The following is a 19,233-nucleotide window of genomic DNA, read 5'->3' as shown; positions in this document are numbered from 1 at the left end:
TAGACATTATCATAGTCCTGTTGAAGCCTTTTTTCAGAATGTGGGTGGTCTCTGAGAGAGACATTCAGCAAACACATTTTCAACATCTACTAGATGTTCAGTGCAGTATTTCATGGGAGAAAAAGTTCCTGCTTCATCACAGTGCCCACAATAAACATGTGAAGAACTGATGTTACTTCAAGCAGCTGTAAGTGCTATGGAGGGAATACGGTAGCATGACAGTGTCTGTGGAAGTAGGGTAGTAGGAGGACAGTTTTGGAAGAACCCTTGGAGATGATGATGTGAGCAGAGACTTGATTAACAAGAAAGTTCTAAACATGGGAAGAACCGGGAGTGTTCACGTTTGTCCCTGATTCAGGTATATCAGATGGATCCCCACAAAGTAGAGGCATGCTTAGATTTCTCAGAGTAGTCCTGCTCTGTGGGCCTCATTTGGGGGAAGGCCTTTGTATTTGTTTGATCCTTCACTAACCAGAAAATTGAATGTTGAGTACTGATTCCACTCATGGCTTATACTTCTTCCACAAGTCAGATTTCATCTCCACGCTTCATAATTTTGATTAGAAAATAGGGTTATCACCATCTATTTCCTAGCTATTTCAAGAGGATTTTGTGAGATATGTTACTTTGGCTGTTGAACTGTTTTGGATAAGTTAGAAGAAAACAAAGATAATAATGTTAGAGCTGATTAACTAGATTCATAATATCAGGGACTTTCTATTAGTTGGACCTATGAAATTGTCCCACGTAACATTAAATGATGTTTATAGTAGCCATTCTGAGGGTAGTAGAAGAACCCTAATGTGTTTACTGAGCCGTTATAAGATGCGAATTTAATGACATGTGAATTCCATTGTATTATATTTTTCAAAGTTTGTTATTTGTGTATAGTATTGTCTTTAAACAGAATGTTTTATCAGGCAACTACTTTTCTTACTAGGACTAAAAAATATGTTTATGAGGATAAGTACCACAGATTCTGAGTTAAAAATACATGTATTTTTTTAACTTAAAACAAAATGAAAGTGGTAGGCATCAACAAAGTTGAAGCTTTGTAATACTTTTTTCCCTACAACTTCCTGTGCCTTGTTTGTAAATTGAAGAATCAGTACCTAGAACTTGTCTTTTTTTATATTTTAGACTAAGTTCTTAATAATTTTGCCTTTATTGTATCAACTTTTAAAATGAAGGTGTAGCTGTTGTCTACCTTACATCACTGAAAACTTTGTGAAAAAGAAAAACTGTACCCAGATCTAGAGATTCTCCATAATGTATTTCAGAAACCTTATTTTTTAGCTATTGGGTTGGCCAAGAAGTCCGTTTCACAGAAAAATCCGAACGAGCTTTTTGGCCAACCCAGTATTTAGTCTTACTTGAAAATTATGGTTTAGAAAATATCTTTATTGTGTGAACTCCAGTAATATTTAGCTTTTAAAATTGTTTTTGAATTAACCATTATCAAAACAACATGGAAAATACTTTCCTGGGAATTCCCTGGTGGTCCAGTGTTTAGGACTCTGCACTTTGACTGCAGCAGGCACAAGTTCCATCCCTGGCCAGGGAACTAAGATCCCGCAAGCTGTGTGGCGTGGCCAAAAAGAAAAAAAGAAAAGCTTTCCTTTCTAAAATTAAATTTTATCCTAAACTATATAGATAATGTTTTACACCTGATGAAATCTAAATGATTTTTCTATTATGAAAAGGGGTGTGCATACATACACATAGGTGCATACACATATTCAATGCCAGTGCCTCCCTAAGTAAGGCACACTCTCTTGGTTTAAACAAGACTTTCATGTGGTTTTAGTAATGGTGGTAGCATAGTTTTTGTTTCTTATTAATGTAATGTGGAAAATATAGCATAAACTTAAAATGGCAAGAACCTGTTTTAAAAATGTCCTTTAATATTTACACATCTTGTACCTACGAAAGAGTCTATCAAAACATCCAACTATTTTTGTAAAACAAGGTAAATCTTATTATGTTTCTGAAGTTTTTGTGTTTTATTAGTAGTGGAATTGAATTTAGGATATGGGAACATCTTCAATGTTTTTACCTCATTACTTTCAGAGTTTAATATTTATTATTGCTGTAACTTTGACAGGTTCAGATAACAGTTCAGCACTGTTATTCTGTTAATAAATACGCTACTTGAATGAAAGTTATAGAGTTTGAGAAATTGTTGCCTCTTTTAAGAAAGAACAAATGTTTCTGCAGCTTGACATGAAAACGTCTTTGGGAGCGAACATTTTTTCCCTCAGCCATTGCTTAGATTCCCTGATCTGAGGTTCAGGGACGTTTAGAACATTCAGGCTGTGAGCTAGCAGTCTCTTGAGGCTTGTCCCCACCACAGGAGCGGAATCTGTCTGTGGCTGCTGTGGATGAGAGTGGGTTGAAGTGATGGCTGCGCAGTGTCATTCAACCCTGACCACAGCGCCGGGCCGCTAGAGCCACGTGCTCTGACTAGACACATAGATACATATCAGGACAGGTGGGGTCCTGGGAGGATGCTTTCAAGAAACAACATGCTTATCATTACACACATAGCAGTTTTAGCACGCTAAGGGACCCCTCCTTGTGTTCTGGGTTACCGTGTACTTTTAATTGCCTATCTTCACGTCACGAAACAATTCTAAGAAGAATCAGCCTTTATATAAAACCAGAAAGAAAAAAAGGGATTCACTTCTAATTTCTAACATATGTTCCCCAATTGTGTGTGTGTTTGTTTTTTTAATCTAAAGTAAGTGGAATTTACATTGCTTTTTAATTATTGATTGTTGGAACCAATATTGGAAAATATAGGGAGTGGAAGGTGTAAAGTGAAAATAGTTATAGATCATTGTGTCATACAATCAACAAATATACTCTCCAGTGACACAGGAAAAACCTCATGTATTTGGTTAAACCCTGTCTTTGTACATAACAACATAATCATTTTATTTCTTTCATATTAATACAACATGGAAAATGCTGTATTAACTATAAAAAGACCAGAAACTTATTTGAAGAATGTAATATATATGTATTGTATGCATAGGATTGTTGTTCAAATTCAGCACCTTATATCCTGACAGTGTACCAAGATGCATTAAACTTGATATAAATTGAAAGCTTGTTTATCAATTTTTCCATTTGTAGTTCCTATGGAAGATCCACTTAGGGAGATGGCTGAGTACATGGATTCCAGTCGAGATGAGGTCTGGGAGAAGACCTCCTGCAACAAACAAGTTACATTTCTGGTATACCGAGAAGGAGATCAATTGAATTTCTTTCGTGTAGTAGACAGGGGAGATGGCACTTTAACACCATTATCTGAATCTTTAAGGTAAATAGGTTTTCATTTGCATGTCTCGCTTAGAAAAGGAGAACACTGTATGATACACCCATAAACCTTATGTTTACCTTGTGTTGTCAAAATAATCTTATTATATTCACAAGACTAACTAAATTTTATTCATTCTCCCCTTTTCCCCCACCCCACCTCAATTATATAATTCTGAAATTGTCCTTCGTATGATTGATATGAGTAATTTCTAAAACTGAAATTTCTTTATGGAGTAGGATTTTTCGTAAAAAATATTTATTTCTGTCACTTTATGAAAGTCTAAAATGCCTACTAGATTATAGAGTCTTGTTATGATAGTGTGTTATTATACAACCGTGGCATAATAGAAAGGGTTAAGCCTAAAGTTGCTCTTTTTTTCCAAAGTTTAACTCTGCTGCTTAAAGATGGATAAATCTCTTTACTTCTCTCGTCTTGTTTTCCTACTGTATAAAAGGAGGAGGGGAAATTCCCTGGCGGTCCAGTGGTTAGGACTCCGCACTCTCACTGCCAAGGGCCTGGATTCAGTCCCTGGTCGAGGAACTAAGATCCCCCAAGCTGCACAGCGAGGCCCCCCACAAATAAATAAATAAATAAATAAAAAATAACAAAACATATAATCCTTAAAAGAAAAGAGGAAGAGGAGTTGTTATATTCTAAAATCAGAAGGAAACAACTTAAAGGTACTTAGCTAGGCAATAGAACACTTAGTAAATTGGACAAGGTAACGTTCAAGTTTCTGTGCACTCTGCCTTACTATGATTCTTTACCTCCTTTCACTTTAACACATTTACTAAAAATTTACTGAACTTTTATAGTCAGTCTTTACACTAGGCACTAGGTTATAAAGATTATATTCCCTCCCTTCATGGAGCATGCAATCTGCTATAAATAGTATCTATAATATAATTTTGGCAGTTGTTATAAAAAGACATCAACGTCTCTGGAAAAGCAGATAAGAAGGCCTTCATTTTGCCTGAAAGGCAGGGAGTTAGGGACAACCTCTGAGAAAAAGTGACCTTAAAAGAGGAGTAGGACAGGGAGACAAAGGAAGGAAAGGTATTACAGGTAACTAAATTTAATTCCACAGCATAAAAACCTAGTTGCAATACCGTTCATACAAAAAGTAACTTGTAGTCTGGAAATCAGTTTCTATGCGTTGGGAGTCTCGGCACGGTTTAGCCAGGTGCTCTGCTCAGGTTCCCACAAAGCTGCAGTCAAGGTGTTGGCAAAGTTGTACTCTTACCTGGAGGCTTGACTGGGGAAGAGAATCTACTTCTAAGCTTATTCACTTTGCTGGCATAATTCATTTCCTGACAGTCATATGACTGAGGGCCCTGGTTCTTTTACTGGCTATTGGGTAGAAGCTTCCCTCAGTTCTCTTTTGATTAACTCAAAATCAACTGATTTGGGGCCTAAGTTACATCTGAAAATCCCTTTAGTTTTGCCATATTCTGTTGGATAGAAGCAAGTCATAGGTCATGCCCAAACTCAAGGCTAGGAGAGTATACAGGGAGTGAGCACCAGGAATTGGGAATCCTGGGGATTCCTTTAGGATTCTGCCTCACCTCAGAGTGTTATGTGGAAGAGAGATTATACTCATTCTTTGGGGCCAGAGAGCAGATGTGACAAATGGGCATTGACTGTTGACTCTACGTGTCAGGCTCTGGTTAACATTGCTAACATGCCTTAAACATATGGGCTAAAAGTAGAGAAGAGGGACCAGTGAGGGCTGCAGCTTTAATCCAGGGTCTCTCACTTAGACCATGAGTAGAATTTCTTTATACCAGTCTCTCCATGTGCTAGCTAGCTGTTGTTTTGGTTTTCTTCCTTCGGAAGTCCTCTTTTGGCTCTCCTTTCCTCAAGGAGAAAATCTAAGCTCCGTAGCTTAGCATGGAAGGCCCTTCAAAACCTGTTATCATCATTTTTACAGGTCTTTTTAATTATGCCATGTTTTTGTACATCTTTTTTCCTTTGCTTAAAACATCACTTACTCCTTTTACCCCAGTTTTTCCCCAGTCAACTTCTATTTGTGTTTAAGACATAATCCAAATGTTGTTATGGATTTCAGTTAAAATTGTATTATTATTGTTCCTCTTAAGATATTTTTTATTTTTCTTTTCCTCTCTATTCACTTACCAGAATTGGAGAAGGGATAGGGTGGATGAGGAAGCAGAGCAGAAAACCTTTTCTGGTCATACCTTATCTTGCCTATTCTAGGAGAGGCTTTCTTACTCCACAATAGAGCACAGCAAACTTTTTCTGTAAAGGGCTAGATAGTAACTATTTTAGGGTTTCCAGGCCAAGAGATAAAACTAAGGATACCATGTAAGTACTTATATAACAAGAGAAAACAAATTTTCACAAAATTTTTACAGACAAAATTCAAAATATAAGAATAGTGTGTGTGTGTGTGTGTGTGTGTGCACGTGTGTGTGTAATTCAGGTCTACTGACGAGAAGAATGGAATTCTTTTGTGTGGAAGTAATAGTTTAGTTAAGGGGTTGAAAGCTAGTGTTGCCTATCAAATTTGCAGAATCAGTTGTAAAAGTTCATTTGTTAATATTGATCTGGAATGAGATTTTATGCACTTTATCTTTGAAAATTTCATTTCACACAGATAGGTACTTGCCAAATAATGATAGCAGTCCATGAGCATATGATTTTAATTGAGCATGTTCATCACTTGGCAGGCATTTATAGAATTCTGTTAGTCTTCCCTTGCTGTTTGCCTTTAGCATTTCATTATGTTGCAGATCAGTCACTTCCAATTGAACATAGGTGGAGCTTCTCAATTGCACATTTAAATAGATTTTGAAATACACAGATTTCCTTTAACTTGCAGTGAGGTATGAAAATGCTGCTGGGAGTGTAATTTCAGTTTGGAAAGTATGTCTGCTGCAAATTTGTGTGGGAATGGAGATCTCTCTTTGTTTTTAACTTTTGAAAGCATGATATTACATGTGATTCCAAGTAATGCTAGTTGTCAGTTTGACATTACTGCAGTGTAAGTTTCTCATGTAAGTACTGTTTTGCCTTGTAATTTTAGGTGGAATTCACTAAGGAACATTATCAAGTACACAGCAAAAACTAATTTCCAAAGGCATTCTGCATTGGATATTAGCGGTTGGGAGTGGTTCTTCTCATTCAGAAAAATTCAGTGTCAGCCCTGAGCTGAAAAAAATCACAATAAAGCTGCTACTGCCAAGCCATTGAACTAATGGTTAAGTCCATGAGACAAATGAAGTCTACCATTGACACTGTTAGTTCCGTAATACATGAAAGATTGAAATATTTACTGCAGGATTACCTGCTGATGAATAACACAATGAGTAACCATAGGTTTTAAACACCTTACATTTCATTAGCTTTGTAAATTTGTCCAAAAAAGCTTTTTATTTTCTGTTCCACACATATTTTTGCTCCATCACTTGTAGATTTTACTTCACGTTGTACCGTTAGTGTTTTAGCAACTTCTTTGAAAATATTCTTAAATGTAGTTGTTTCATGCAGACAATACATGGGGGCTAGTTCTTCAGTCACTTCAAATTTGGTTTTGATACCCTGAATAAGCAAAAACAACTGAATAGTATCTAGCTTATCTTGACTCATCAAAAGCCAAGGAAAATGACTCCAAATCATTTGCCTGATTTTTTAATTAACTATTGATGTTGCTTCCAGTGTTTTCAACTCTTCTAGAAATTGTTCTTGCCAAAGATGTAGTCTTTAAACAAGTTTATTTTCTTTGGATACATTTTTTCAACTGCTGTGATCAAATATGGCTTAATTAATTCACAATTGGTAAACATTTCCTTGTTTGGCTAGTAAATAAGCCACTCGGAAACTTCTTTTGGTTGCACTCTTATTTTCATTTATTTTTGTGAAGAAATTATACTGTGATGAGATATTCCATTTTAAATTTTCTGCTTTTTCTGACCATTGCTTTCCTGCAAGTTGGGAATGTTGTGATGAGTCCTTAGTCTGATAATGTCCAAATATGTTGTTTTTCTTTAGCATAGCTATAGTGTCATTGTATAATAAACACCACATTTTGCTATTTAGTTGATAGCAAAATGATCCACTCTCTACTGTGTCTTAAAACTGCAGCATTTGAAGTCCACTCTTCTCTTCATTTTGACATGTTGGGTATGTACTGGTAATAAAATGTCATTGTACAGTGACACACATGGCAGTCAAAGTGTTGTTGATTATGACTGTGCCACTGTGATTTATAGTGTGCTAAACCACAGTACAAAGCAATGAGAGAGCCACATACAATTTCTTCTGCATCTATTCAACTCTGCCATTGTAGCGTAAGAGCAGTATGCAGTGCATGCAATATGTGATCAAGTGAGTGTGGCTGTGTTCCAGCAAAACTTTATTGGACACAAATGTGAATTTCACATAATTTTCACATTATGAAATATTATTATTTTGATTGTTTCGACTATCTAAAAGTGTAAAAACCATTCTTAGCTTGTGGGCCAATCAGAAATAAGTGGTGGGGGCTTCCCTGGTGGTACAGTGGTTAAGAACCCGCCTGCCAATGCAGGGGACACGGGTTCGAGCCCTGGTCCGGGAAGGTGCCACATGCTGTGGAGCAACTAAGCCCGTGCGCCACAACTACTGAGACTGCGCTCTAGAGCCCGCGAGCCACAACTACTGAGCCCGCGAGCCACAACTACTGAAGCGCGCACGCCCAGAGCCCGTGCTCCACAACAAGAGAAGCCACCGCAATGAGAAGCCCGCGCACCACAATGAAGAGTAGCCCCCGCTCGCTGCAACTAGAGAAAGCCTGTGCGCAGCAACAAAGACCCTACGCAGCCAAAAATAAATAAATAAAATAAATAAATTTATTAAGAAAAAAAAAAGTGGTGGACTGAATTTGACCTTGTTCATAGTTTGCTGACTCTTGCTCTAAGAAGAAACAGAATTATTTGATTCATTCTGTTACAAAATCTTGTACCAGTCATCATTTTTAGTCTCAAATCTTTTTAGTTAATTGTGCTACCTTACTGCTTTTTTAAGTGGGAAGAAATAAAAGGAGGCATTGCAACACTAAATTCAATGGTAACTTATCTGTGAAAGTCACATAAGGAGTTGGCTTCAGGGTGAATAATATTCTTGTTGGAATAAATATTACATTTGCCCATCTCTTATTCTTTAATCCTATTATTAGGTTAAAAGATTTAGAAAAAGTTAAATATAGCATTCAAGAAAATATTTAGAATGTTTAAAAATAAAGAAATATTCTTGGATTAAGTTTATAAATTACTGTGTTATCCTGGTCTAGTTACATTTTTCCATTTAGAAAAAAATTGGAATTGGCTTCTAACTGATCTATGCTTTGTGAGAGGAAACACAATAATGTGGTATTTTGAAAATATTAGGTGAATTTTTTTTAACATATATATATTTTTAATGTTTATTTATTTATTTATTTGGTTGCACTGAGTCTTAGTTGCGGCATGTGAACTCTTAGTTGCGGCATGCGAACTCTTAGTTGTGGCATGCATGTGGGATTTAGTCCCCTGACCAGGGATTGAACCTGGGCCCCCTGCATTGGGAGCGCAGAGTCTTAACCACTGTGCCACCAGGTAAGTCCCTAAATTAGGTGAATTTAAAAATTTTTTTTATCCTTTAAAATGCAGCCCATGAAATATTTATCATGATTGTACTTTTTAACGTACAAATACACACACACACACACACACACACACACACACACACACACACACACACACACACACACACACACACACACACTGGTCTCTGTGGGAAAATAGTAAAGGACCAGTTTTTTATGACAGGAAGGTTGAGTCAGAAACCTCTTTTAGTATTTAATATGGATAAATTTAAAATGCTACAGGACATAACAGAGAAGTAGTTGAAGTTAAAGTATTACAAGGTGACCAAGAATAGAATATACTTGAGTCATTCCTTCCAACTCCAAGGGTGAACTGGCAAAAATCTTCACCTCAACCTTCCTTTTCAGGTATAGTTAAGTTCAAGATGAGAGCCTTCACATACTATAAATTCTGTTACTTAATTTGGACACAAAAGTATGACGCAGTAAGGTCTATTGTTTGGTGCCTGGGGAAGCAATAGGAAGTAGTATCAAGAATAGACTTTGGAACCAGACAGAGGATTTGAATCTTAGGTGCACCATTTACTGGGTCTCTGGTCTTGAACAAAATCATTTAACCTCTCTCAACTGCAGGTTCCTCATTTATAAAATGGGATGTAATATCATCTTATGTAGTTTTTGTGAGGATTAGAAATAATAATGCGGAAAGTGCCTGGCAGAGTAGGCATTCAGTAAATGGTAGCAGTGTCAATTTAGTGTTGTGTCCATTGTGTCAATTTTCATATTATACTAGGCATCTATAATAGATCGAAATGATAGTCACGAGTCAAACGCTAGGGACTGAATTGGCTATGGAGACCAATTTCTGCCCTTCTTCCTCCTGATACCTGTGGCTGCTGTGCAATGTAATTAACCCATGATTTCAGAATGTCACCAGTTTCACCATGTAAAGTTTAGGAATGGGGCTATCCACTCTCTGCTTTACCTTTGTGTGGTGGTAGTATGTCCTTCAGAAGTGTTATGGAATATGCCCTATTAAGGTTATCTTAAATTGTTTCCATTTCTTACAACCATATAGAACAGGAAGTCTTATTCTCATACTTCTTTAGCATAGATACAGTAAATTGGGCACGGTGACTAGTGCACATGCTTCTTATGCTCAATTTAAAATTTCAGTCATTCTTCAAATATGCTGACCTTGTGTACCATTTTAATTTTCCCATTACTGAAAAAGCTGAATGAAATTTTAATTATGTTTGCATTCAGTTCAGCAAACGTTTGTTAAATGTGTGCCAAGCATTGTGCCAGGTGCTAAGACTAGGAAGATGAGCAAAGCCTAATATATATTTTTTTAAATTTATTTTTGGCTGCATTAGGTCTTCATTGCTGCCTGCGGGCTTTCTCTAGTTGTGGTGAGCAGGGGCTACTCTTCACTGCGGTGCACAGGCTTCTCATTGCGGTGGCTTCTCTTGTGGAGCACGGGCTCTAGGCGCACGGGCTTCAGTAGTTGTGGCACGCAGGCTCAGTAGTTGCGGCGCACAGGCTTAGCTGCCCCGCAGCATGTGGGATCTTCCCAGATCAGGGATCGAACCTGTGTCCCCTGCATTGGCAGGCGGATTCTTAACCACTGAGCCATCAGAGAAGTCCCAAGCCTAATATTAATATCTGCTTTCAACTTGCTTACATATGGGGGAATAAGGGGGAAAGATAGACATATAAGAATAAATATGAGGATAGTGTGATAGTGCCATTATATTATGGCATTATATTGTGGCATTCTGTAGTCAAAGAGAAAGGGCTCCAGATAATAAATATGTTAAGTTATGAATAAATGTTATTGTGATTGATCAGTAATTGGAATGTTTTATATGTTTAATAATTTGTGTCATGACTTGACCAAGGTGTCTTTTTTCATTTTAAAATCTGTGCTATTCTGTCTGGTTACATTTCCAAACATAAAAGATCTTCACTTATGGTATACTGACTTCAGAAAAGCTCAGCTGTACTAGATTTTCAGTAATTCTAGATCATGATATTTATCCCCATTTACTTTTTTTCTCATAAGAAATATATTTTTGAAATACATTTGCCTTGAATTTACATTGACAAGATGGATTTATCGTTTTATCATTAACAACATCTATAGTTTGTATTGCATTTAAAATATTTTTAGTCATTGGGCAGGTATAAGGTGCATTTCATTAGTAATTATTATTTTCTTTGCAGTGGTGGTTCTGTGTATAATTTGCATACTGATGAAGATGAGGAAATTGAGCCTTCTCCTTCTGGGCAACAGATAATTGAAAATTCAATAACTATGAATAAGATGAAACTGCTGAAGGCTAAGATGGAGAACATGAATCTCAGCAAAAAGGTGAAGCTTGGCCAGGTCTTTCTCTAGTATATCCTTGCAGGGCTCACAGCATTGAGTCTGTTGGTAATTGTGGGAAAAAAAAGATTTATAAACTATTATTCATTTCAAGTTTCTGGCCTCAGTTATTTATTGAGATATTAAATGTGGTGAATTGATTTTTTTAGGCCAGCAATGTATTTAATGTGATAATACTGCACTCAAAATAATTCATGATTTTAAAAAATTTCATAGAGCTAAGAAGGATAATAAAAGATAGCCTAACCTTAATTTTGCAATAGTTACTTTTTAAAATGCTGTTAATATTTACTTATTATGGATATCTCCAGTACCTGGATGTTGATAAGGAATGTTTAGCTTTACTAGATACTGTCAGTTTTCCAAAGTAATTGAATGAATTCTGTCCAATAGTGAATGAGAGTTGCAATTTTCATGCATTCTTACCAGTATTTGTTATGGTCCTTTTTTATTTTTGTCGTTCTGGTTGGTGTGTAGTGGCATTACATTATGTTTTGGGTTTTTTTTAATAAATAAATAAATAAATTTATTTATTTTTGGCTGCGTTGGGTCTTCGTTGTTGCATGCGGGCTTTCTCTAGTTGCGGCGAGCAGAGGCTACTCGTCGTTGAGGTGTGCGGGCTTTTCGTTGCGTGGCTTCTCTTGTGGAGCTCAGGCTCTAGGTGTGCGGGCTTCAGTAGTTGTGGTACGTGGGCTCAGTAGTTGTGGCTCGTGGGCTCTAGAGCACAGGCTCAGTAGTTGTGGCACACGGGCTTAGTTGCTCTGCGGCATGTGGGATCTTCCTGGACCAGGGCTCCAACCCATGTCCCCTGCGTTGGCAGGCGGATTCTTAACCACTGCGCCACCAGGGAAGCCCTACATTATGGTTTTAATTTGCATTTCTCTGATCAATGAAGTTGAGCACCTTTCATGTATTTATTGGGTATTTGGATATCCTTTTTTATAAAATGCCTGTTCAGATCTTTGGCCCATTTTTAAAATTGGGTTGTATGTGTTTTGCTTATTGATTTTTTTGGAGATCTTTAATATTCTGGATATAAGTTTTTTGTCATATATATGTATCACCACTCTATTATTTTGCTTTTCACTCCATTAATAACTTTTTCTTTATTGAAATGTAATATGTACATAAAATAAAATTCACAAGTCTTTAATAGAACTTGATGAATTTTTACATTTCTATACAGTCATGTAGGTATAACTCAAATTAAAATAGGTGTAACTCAAAATTAAAATTTCTCTCCAGATTTCCTTGTAACCGTTCCCATCAATACCTGCCTTTTCCTACTCCCAGAAATAACTACTATTCTTACATGTGTCACCATGAATTAGTCTTTACTGTTCTTGAACTTTGTATAAATTATATATAATACACCTTTTTTTGGTCTGGTTTCTTTTGCTCAGCATAATACTTTTGCAGTTCATCCATGTTGTTGCATGTATCATTTCATTCTCTTTTACTACTGTGTACTAATCCATTGTATGACTATACAGGCATACCTCGGAGATATTGCAGATTCGGTTCCAGACCACCACAGTAAAGCGAATATCGCAATAAAGTGAGTCACACGAATTTTTTTGGTTTCCCAGTGCATATAAAATTTATGTTTACACTATACTGTAGTCCGTTAAGTGTGCAATAGCATTATGTCTAAAAAACAATGTACATACCTTAATTAAAAATACTTTATTGCTAAAAAATGTTAACCATAATATGAGCCTTCCGTGAGTTGTAGTAGTAACATCAAAGATCACTGATCACGGATCACCATAGCAAATATAATAATAATGAAAAAGGCTGAAGTATTGCAAGAATTACCAAAATGTGACCCAGAGACCCAAAGTGAGCAAATGCTGTTGGAAAAATGGCATCAGTATAGACTTGCTCAACACAGGGTTGCAACAAACTTTCAATTTGTAAAAAACGCGGTTATCTGCAAAGTGCAATAAAATGAGGTATGCCTGTACTTCGTTTCTTCCTTCTTCTTTTGACATTTAGGTTGTTTCTAGTTTTTGGCTTTCATCAACAAAGCTGCTCTGAACATTCTTATACATGACTTTGGTGGACCCATGCACTCTTTTCTTTGGGGCATATAGCTAGGAATAGACTTGTAGCGCCATAGGGTAGGTATCTGTGTAGCTTTAGTTGTTTTGCTAAACAGTTTTGTGAAGTGTCTGAACCAGTTTACACTCCCATCAGAAACAGGAGAGTTCCCGTTTGTGTCACATCCTCACCAACACTTGACATTGTGAGTCTTTTTTATTTTATCCATTCTGGTGGATGTGTAGTGGTTTTAATTTACATTTCTCTGATGGAGAATAATGTTAAGCTTTTCATATGCTTATTCGCCATTAAGATATTGACTTTTGTACCAACAGTCTTTATATCATGTGAATCACACTGTTTAAATACATCCTTTTTTTTTTTAAGATACTGACTTCTGTCAAGTGCTTGTTCAAATATTTTGCTCATTTTTTAAATTGGGTTGTCTGCCTTTTGCTTACTGATTTGAAGGAATTTTTATATACTATGGATACAAGTTCTTGGACAGATACATGATTTATAGATATTCTAACAGCTGCTATTTCACTTTCGTATTTTTTTAATGAATAAATATTCTTTATTTTAATGTATTTTAACTTAACAGTTTTCCTTTTATGATTACTAGTTTTTATAAAATTTAATGAAGTTTTTTCCTACCACAGTGTTTTGAAGACATGCTCCTGTGTTTTTTATCCAAAAGCTGTATGATTTTTCCTTTCTCATTTAGATTTACAATCCATCTGAAAAAAAAAAAAAACAACCTCACAACTTTAGAAAACATATATAATGTAAAGTAGGATGAAGACAAGTTTTTTCCAGATGGAGTACAGTTGACCTAACTCTATTAAAAATAAAATTCTTTCCCCACAATCTTAAATGTTTATGTACCTAATAACAGAACATCAAAATGCATGAAGCAAAAGCTATAAAGAGAAATAGATAAATTCATAGTTATATTAGATTTCTAATATAACTCGATTAACTGTAAACCTATTTGTCCCTATTGACGTTTAAAGAAAGCTCCACCTAACAGCAGAATACACATTCTTTTTAAGTGCACCCAGAGCATTTACTAAGATAAACTGTATTGTATGCTATCAAACAAGTCCCAATAAATTTTAAAAGATTCAAATCATACAAAAAATGCTCTCTTCATAGTATGAGTGTGTTTCGTGTTTGGTAATTGTAATCATTGTTGCTTTTGTTGTGGTCATCCATTTAAAATGCTTGGTGTCAGTTTATTTATCTCTTGTAAAAATAAAATACAGTGTGTGTGTGTGTGTGAAAAAAAAATGCTCTCTTATTACAATGGATAAAATTAGGAGTCAACAAAGATATCTGGAAAATCTAATATTTTGGAAATAACACACTTCTAAGTAACTGATGGGTCAAAGAAGAAATCCAAAGGGAAATTAAAAAGTATTTTACACTGAATAAAATTATTCTGATAATGTGGTGAATTTATTTTTTTAAAATATGAAATCAGTCTTAGAATGAACCACTCTTGGTTGTGGTGAATTTTCCTTTTTATGTCTTTAGATTAAATTTCGTAATATTTTATTTAGGATTTTTGTTCATCAGAGAAATTGGTCTTTAATTTTCCTTTCTTTTCCAACATACAGCAAGGTTGAAAGAATTTTACAGTGAACACCTGTTCATCCACCACCTAGATTCTATAATTAACATTACAAAATTGTTAATTATAGTAAAATAAATATAACAAAATTTACCATCTTAATTTTCAAGTGTACATACCGTTCAGTAGTGTTAAGTACATTCACACTGTTGAGCAACCAATCTCCAGACTTTTTCATCTTGAAAATGGAAACTCTATACTCATTAAACAACTCCCAATTTCTCTACACCCCCAGCCCCTGGCAACCACAATTCTACTCTCTGTTTTCTATGAATTTGACTTTCTTGAACCTCATATGAGTGAAATCCTACAGTATTTGTCTTTTTGTGACTTACTTCACTTAGCAATGTCCTCAAGGTTCATCCATGTTGTAGCTTATGTCACAATTTCAATACTTTTTAAGGTTGAGTAAATATGTATATACAACATTTTACTTAACCATGCATCTGTCAATGGAGACATGTGTTGCTTACACCTTTTAGCTATTGTGAATAATGCTGTTATGAACAAGGGTATGCAAATATCTCTTTGAGACCCCACTTTAAATTCTTTCGTAAATTTACCCAGAATTTTAAGATCATATGGTAATTCTATTTTTAATTTTTGGGGAAACTGCCATACTGTTTTTCATAGCTTCCCATTTCTTCATATACTCACCAATACATTTTTTTTTAATAGTAGTCATCCTAATGGACATGAGGTCGTAGTTGTAGTTTTGATTTAGTTGTAGTTGGTCGTAGTTGGTTTGTAGTTGTAGTTTCCTAATAATTAGTGATGTTGAGCATCTTTTCATGTTCTAGTAGGCCATTTGTATATCTTCTTTGGAGAAATATCTATTCAAGTGTTTTGCCCATTTTTGAATCAGGTTATTGTTTTTGTTGTTGAGGTTTAAGAATTCTTTATATATTCTGGATATTAGCCCTTTATGATATATATGATTTGCAAATATTTTCTCTTATTCTGTGTGTTGCCTTTTTACTCTGATGGTAGTATCCTTTGATACACAGAAGCTTTAAATTTTGATGTAGTCCAGTTTATCTGTTTTCTCTTTTGTTGCCCATGCTTTTGATGTCATATCCAAGAAACCATTGCCAAATCCAATGTCATGAAGCTTTTCCTCCTGTTTTCTTGTAAGAATTTTATAGTTTTAGGTCTTTGATACATTTTTAAGTTAATTTTTGTATATGGTGCAAGGTAAGGGTCCAGCTTCGTTCTTTTGTATGAAGATACCCAATTTTCCCAACTCCATTTGTTGAAGAAATTGTTCTTTCCCCATTGAGTGGTCTTGGCATCTTGTTGAAAGTCATTTGACCATATATGTGAGGGTTTATTTCTGGGCTCTCTGTTGTAGTCCATTGGTCAATATGTTTGTCTTTATGTCAGTACCACACTATTTTGATTAGTGTGGTACTGACATAAAGACAGTACCACACCAACAGCTTTGTAATAAGCTTTGCAATAAGTTTTAGCTTTGTAATAAGTTTTGAAATCAGGAAGTGTGAGACCTGCAACTTTGTTCTTATGTGTCAATATTATTTTGACTATTTGGGGTCCCTTGAGATCACTTACGAATTTTAGGATGGATTATTCTATTTCTGCAAAAATGCTATTGGGATTTTCACAGGGATTACATTAAATCTTTATATCAGTGTGACTCATGGCTTACTTAGAAGTGAACCTCTTAGTTTACAAACGTGGAATATTATGTACCTTTTTTTAAGATATAAATTTATTTATTTATTTATTTATTTATTTTTGGCTGTGTTTGGTCTTCATTGCTGCCCGCAGGCTTTCTCTAGTTGCGGCGAGCGGGGGTTACTCTTCGTTGCGGCGCGTGGGCTTCTCATTGCCGTGGCTTCTCTTGTTGCAGAGCACGGGCTCTAGACTAGTGTGGGCTTCAGTAGTTGTGGCATGTGGGCTCGGTAGTTGTGGCTCTCGGGCTCTAGAGCACAGGCTCAGTAGTTGTGGCGCATGGGCTTAGTTGTTCCGCGGCATGTGGGATCTTCCCAGACCAGGGCTTGAACCTGTGTCCCCTGCATTGGCAGGCAGAGTCTTTTTTTCTTTTTTAAATTACTTGCTGTATTTATTTTTTAAATTTTATTTATTTATTTATTTATTTATTTATTTATTTATGGCTGTGTTGGATCTTCGTTTCTGTGCAAGGGCTTTCTCTAGTTGCAGCAAGCGGGGGCCACTCTTCATCGCGGTGCGCGGGCCTCTCACTATCGCAGCCTCTCTTGTTGTAGAGCACAGGCTCCAGACGCGCAGGCTCAGCAATTGTGGCTCACGGGCCTAGTCGCTCCGCGGCATGTGGGATCTTCCCAGACCAGGGCTCAAATCCGTGTCCCCTGCATTGGCAGGCAGATTCTTAACCACTGCGCCACCAGGGAAGTCCCATTATGTACCTTTTTATTACTGATTTGTAGTTTAATATCACTGTGGTCAGGGAACATACTCTAAATTATTTCAAGCCTTTGAAATTAGTTGAGGTTTGATTTGTGACTAAGCATATTAATAAATGCCACTTACACACTTGGAGAGACTGTGTAATCTGTCCATATATATAGTGTTCTGTATATATCAATTAGATAAGTTATTTGTGTTGTTCTGGTCTTCTAATTTTTGTGTGTGTCTGTTTTCCATCAGTTATTGAGAGAAGTGTATTAAAAATCTCCCTTTCTGGTAGTGGATTTGTGTGTTTCTCCTTTTAAGATGTTTATTTTTGCTTTATGTATTTTGAAACTCTGTCAAACTAGATCAAATGATCTAGTACAGATTTTATGATATCCAAGGAATTGTAATATCTTTCTTGTAGTTTATATTATTATAAAAATTATTATTTATTATCATTATAAAATATTTTTCTTTATGTCTTGTAATACACTTGTCTTATTAGTATAAGCTACTTTCTTATTAGTGTAGCTGAGCTAGCTTTATTTTGGTTTATGTTTCTATTATATATCTTTCCACTCTGTTACTTTCACTCTATGTTCCTATATTTAAGAATTGTCTCTTGTAGTCAGTACATGGTTAGTTTTATTATTTTTTAATCTAAACTGACAAGCCTAAGATTTTCATCTATTACATTTAGTATAATTACTGATACATGTGGATTTTTATCATCTTACTATTTATTTTCTATTTAACCACCTGTTCTGTTTCTTTTTCTCTCCTTTTTTGTCCTTTTTTAGATTAGTCTATTTTTTGTTATTCAGTTTTTATCCTCTACTACTTTGTTAGCTACTTACTATTATACTAGCTTTGTCAAGTGGTTACTCTAGAGATTATTTGTACATTCTTGACTACTTATAGTCTAATAAAAATGATTTTTATCACTTTGCTTTTAATGCCAGAATCTTAGAACACTAACTCCATTTATACATCCAAACACCTTTTGTGTCGTTGTCATGCATTTTAATTTTATATATATTTTGAGCCCCTCAAATTGTTTTATATTGCTAATATTATTGATATTTACCCACATATTTACCTTTTCTGTTGCTCTTTATTCTTTCCTGCAATTACTTGCTTCATTTAAAGATTATTTTCCTCCCATCTGAATCTTTTAGTGTTTCTTTTCATTTAGGGCTCCTGGCAATTAAGTCTCTTAGATTTTGTCTGAACACTTATTTTACCTTTTTTACTTTGAAAAATGTTCAGTCCTTCAGAAATGTTATACCCGTGAACAACCATGAAAATTTTACCTAGATTCACCAGTTAGCATTTTTCCACATTTGTTTTCTTTCCCTATTTCTTTTACCTGATCCATTTGGTAGTTAGTTGCAGATATCGTAACATTTCCCCCTAAATATTTAATTCAGTATATCACTCCTAAGAACAGAGCCTTCTCCTACATAACCACAATATAGTTATCACACACATAATTTATCACTGATACACATTACTTCATCCATATTCACATTTCTCCATGTCTCAATAATGTATTTGATAGCATTTTGTTTTATTTTGATTTTTCTTTCTGTTTTCAATCTGGGATCCAATCAAGAATCATGCATTGTTGTATGTAGTTGTAATGTTTTCTTGGTCTGCTTTTATACAGAACTATTTCTTAGCCTTTGTTGGACATTCATGTCAGATACTTTTGAAGTGTAGGCCAGTTTTGTAGAATATCCTCAGTTTGAGTTTGTCTTATTGTTTCATCATGATTAGATGCAGGTCAAACATTTTTGGCAGGATATTATGTAGATGACATATTCTTTTCAGATCAGCTCATCAGGGAGAACTTAATGTCAATT

General features: G+C 35.4%; 1 protein-coding gene across 5 annotated transcripts in view; it reads left to right on the top strand.

The window, feature by feature from the left end:
- Positions 1–19,233, top strand: part of ZFAND4 (zinc finger AN1-type containing 4) — an 80,143-nt gene that overhangs the window by 49,277 nt on the left and 11,633 nt on the right. For all 5 annotated transcript variants that reach the window (XM_036829646.1, XM_036829649.1, XM_036829647.1 and 2 more), the window contains 2 exons: positions 3,139–3,325; positions 11,136–11,283. In XM_036829646.1, coding sequence (XP_036685541.1) covers positions 3,139–3,325; positions 11,136–11,283 — 335 coding nt within the window. The remainder of the gene's footprint in view (positions 1–3,138; positions 3,326–11,135; positions 11,284–19,233) is intronic.

Source organism: Balaenoptera musculus, chromosome 16 (assembly GCF_009873245.2).
Source record: "Balaenoptera musculus isolate JJ_BM4_2016_0621 chromosome 16, mBalMus1.pri.v3, whole genome shotgun sequence".
NCBI classification, from domain to species: domain Eukaryota; kingdom Metazoa; phylum Chordata; class Mammalia; order Artiodactyla; family Balaenopteridae; genus Balaenoptera; species Balaenoptera musculus.
This window is presented reverse-complemented; position numbering and strand designations above follow the sequence as displayed.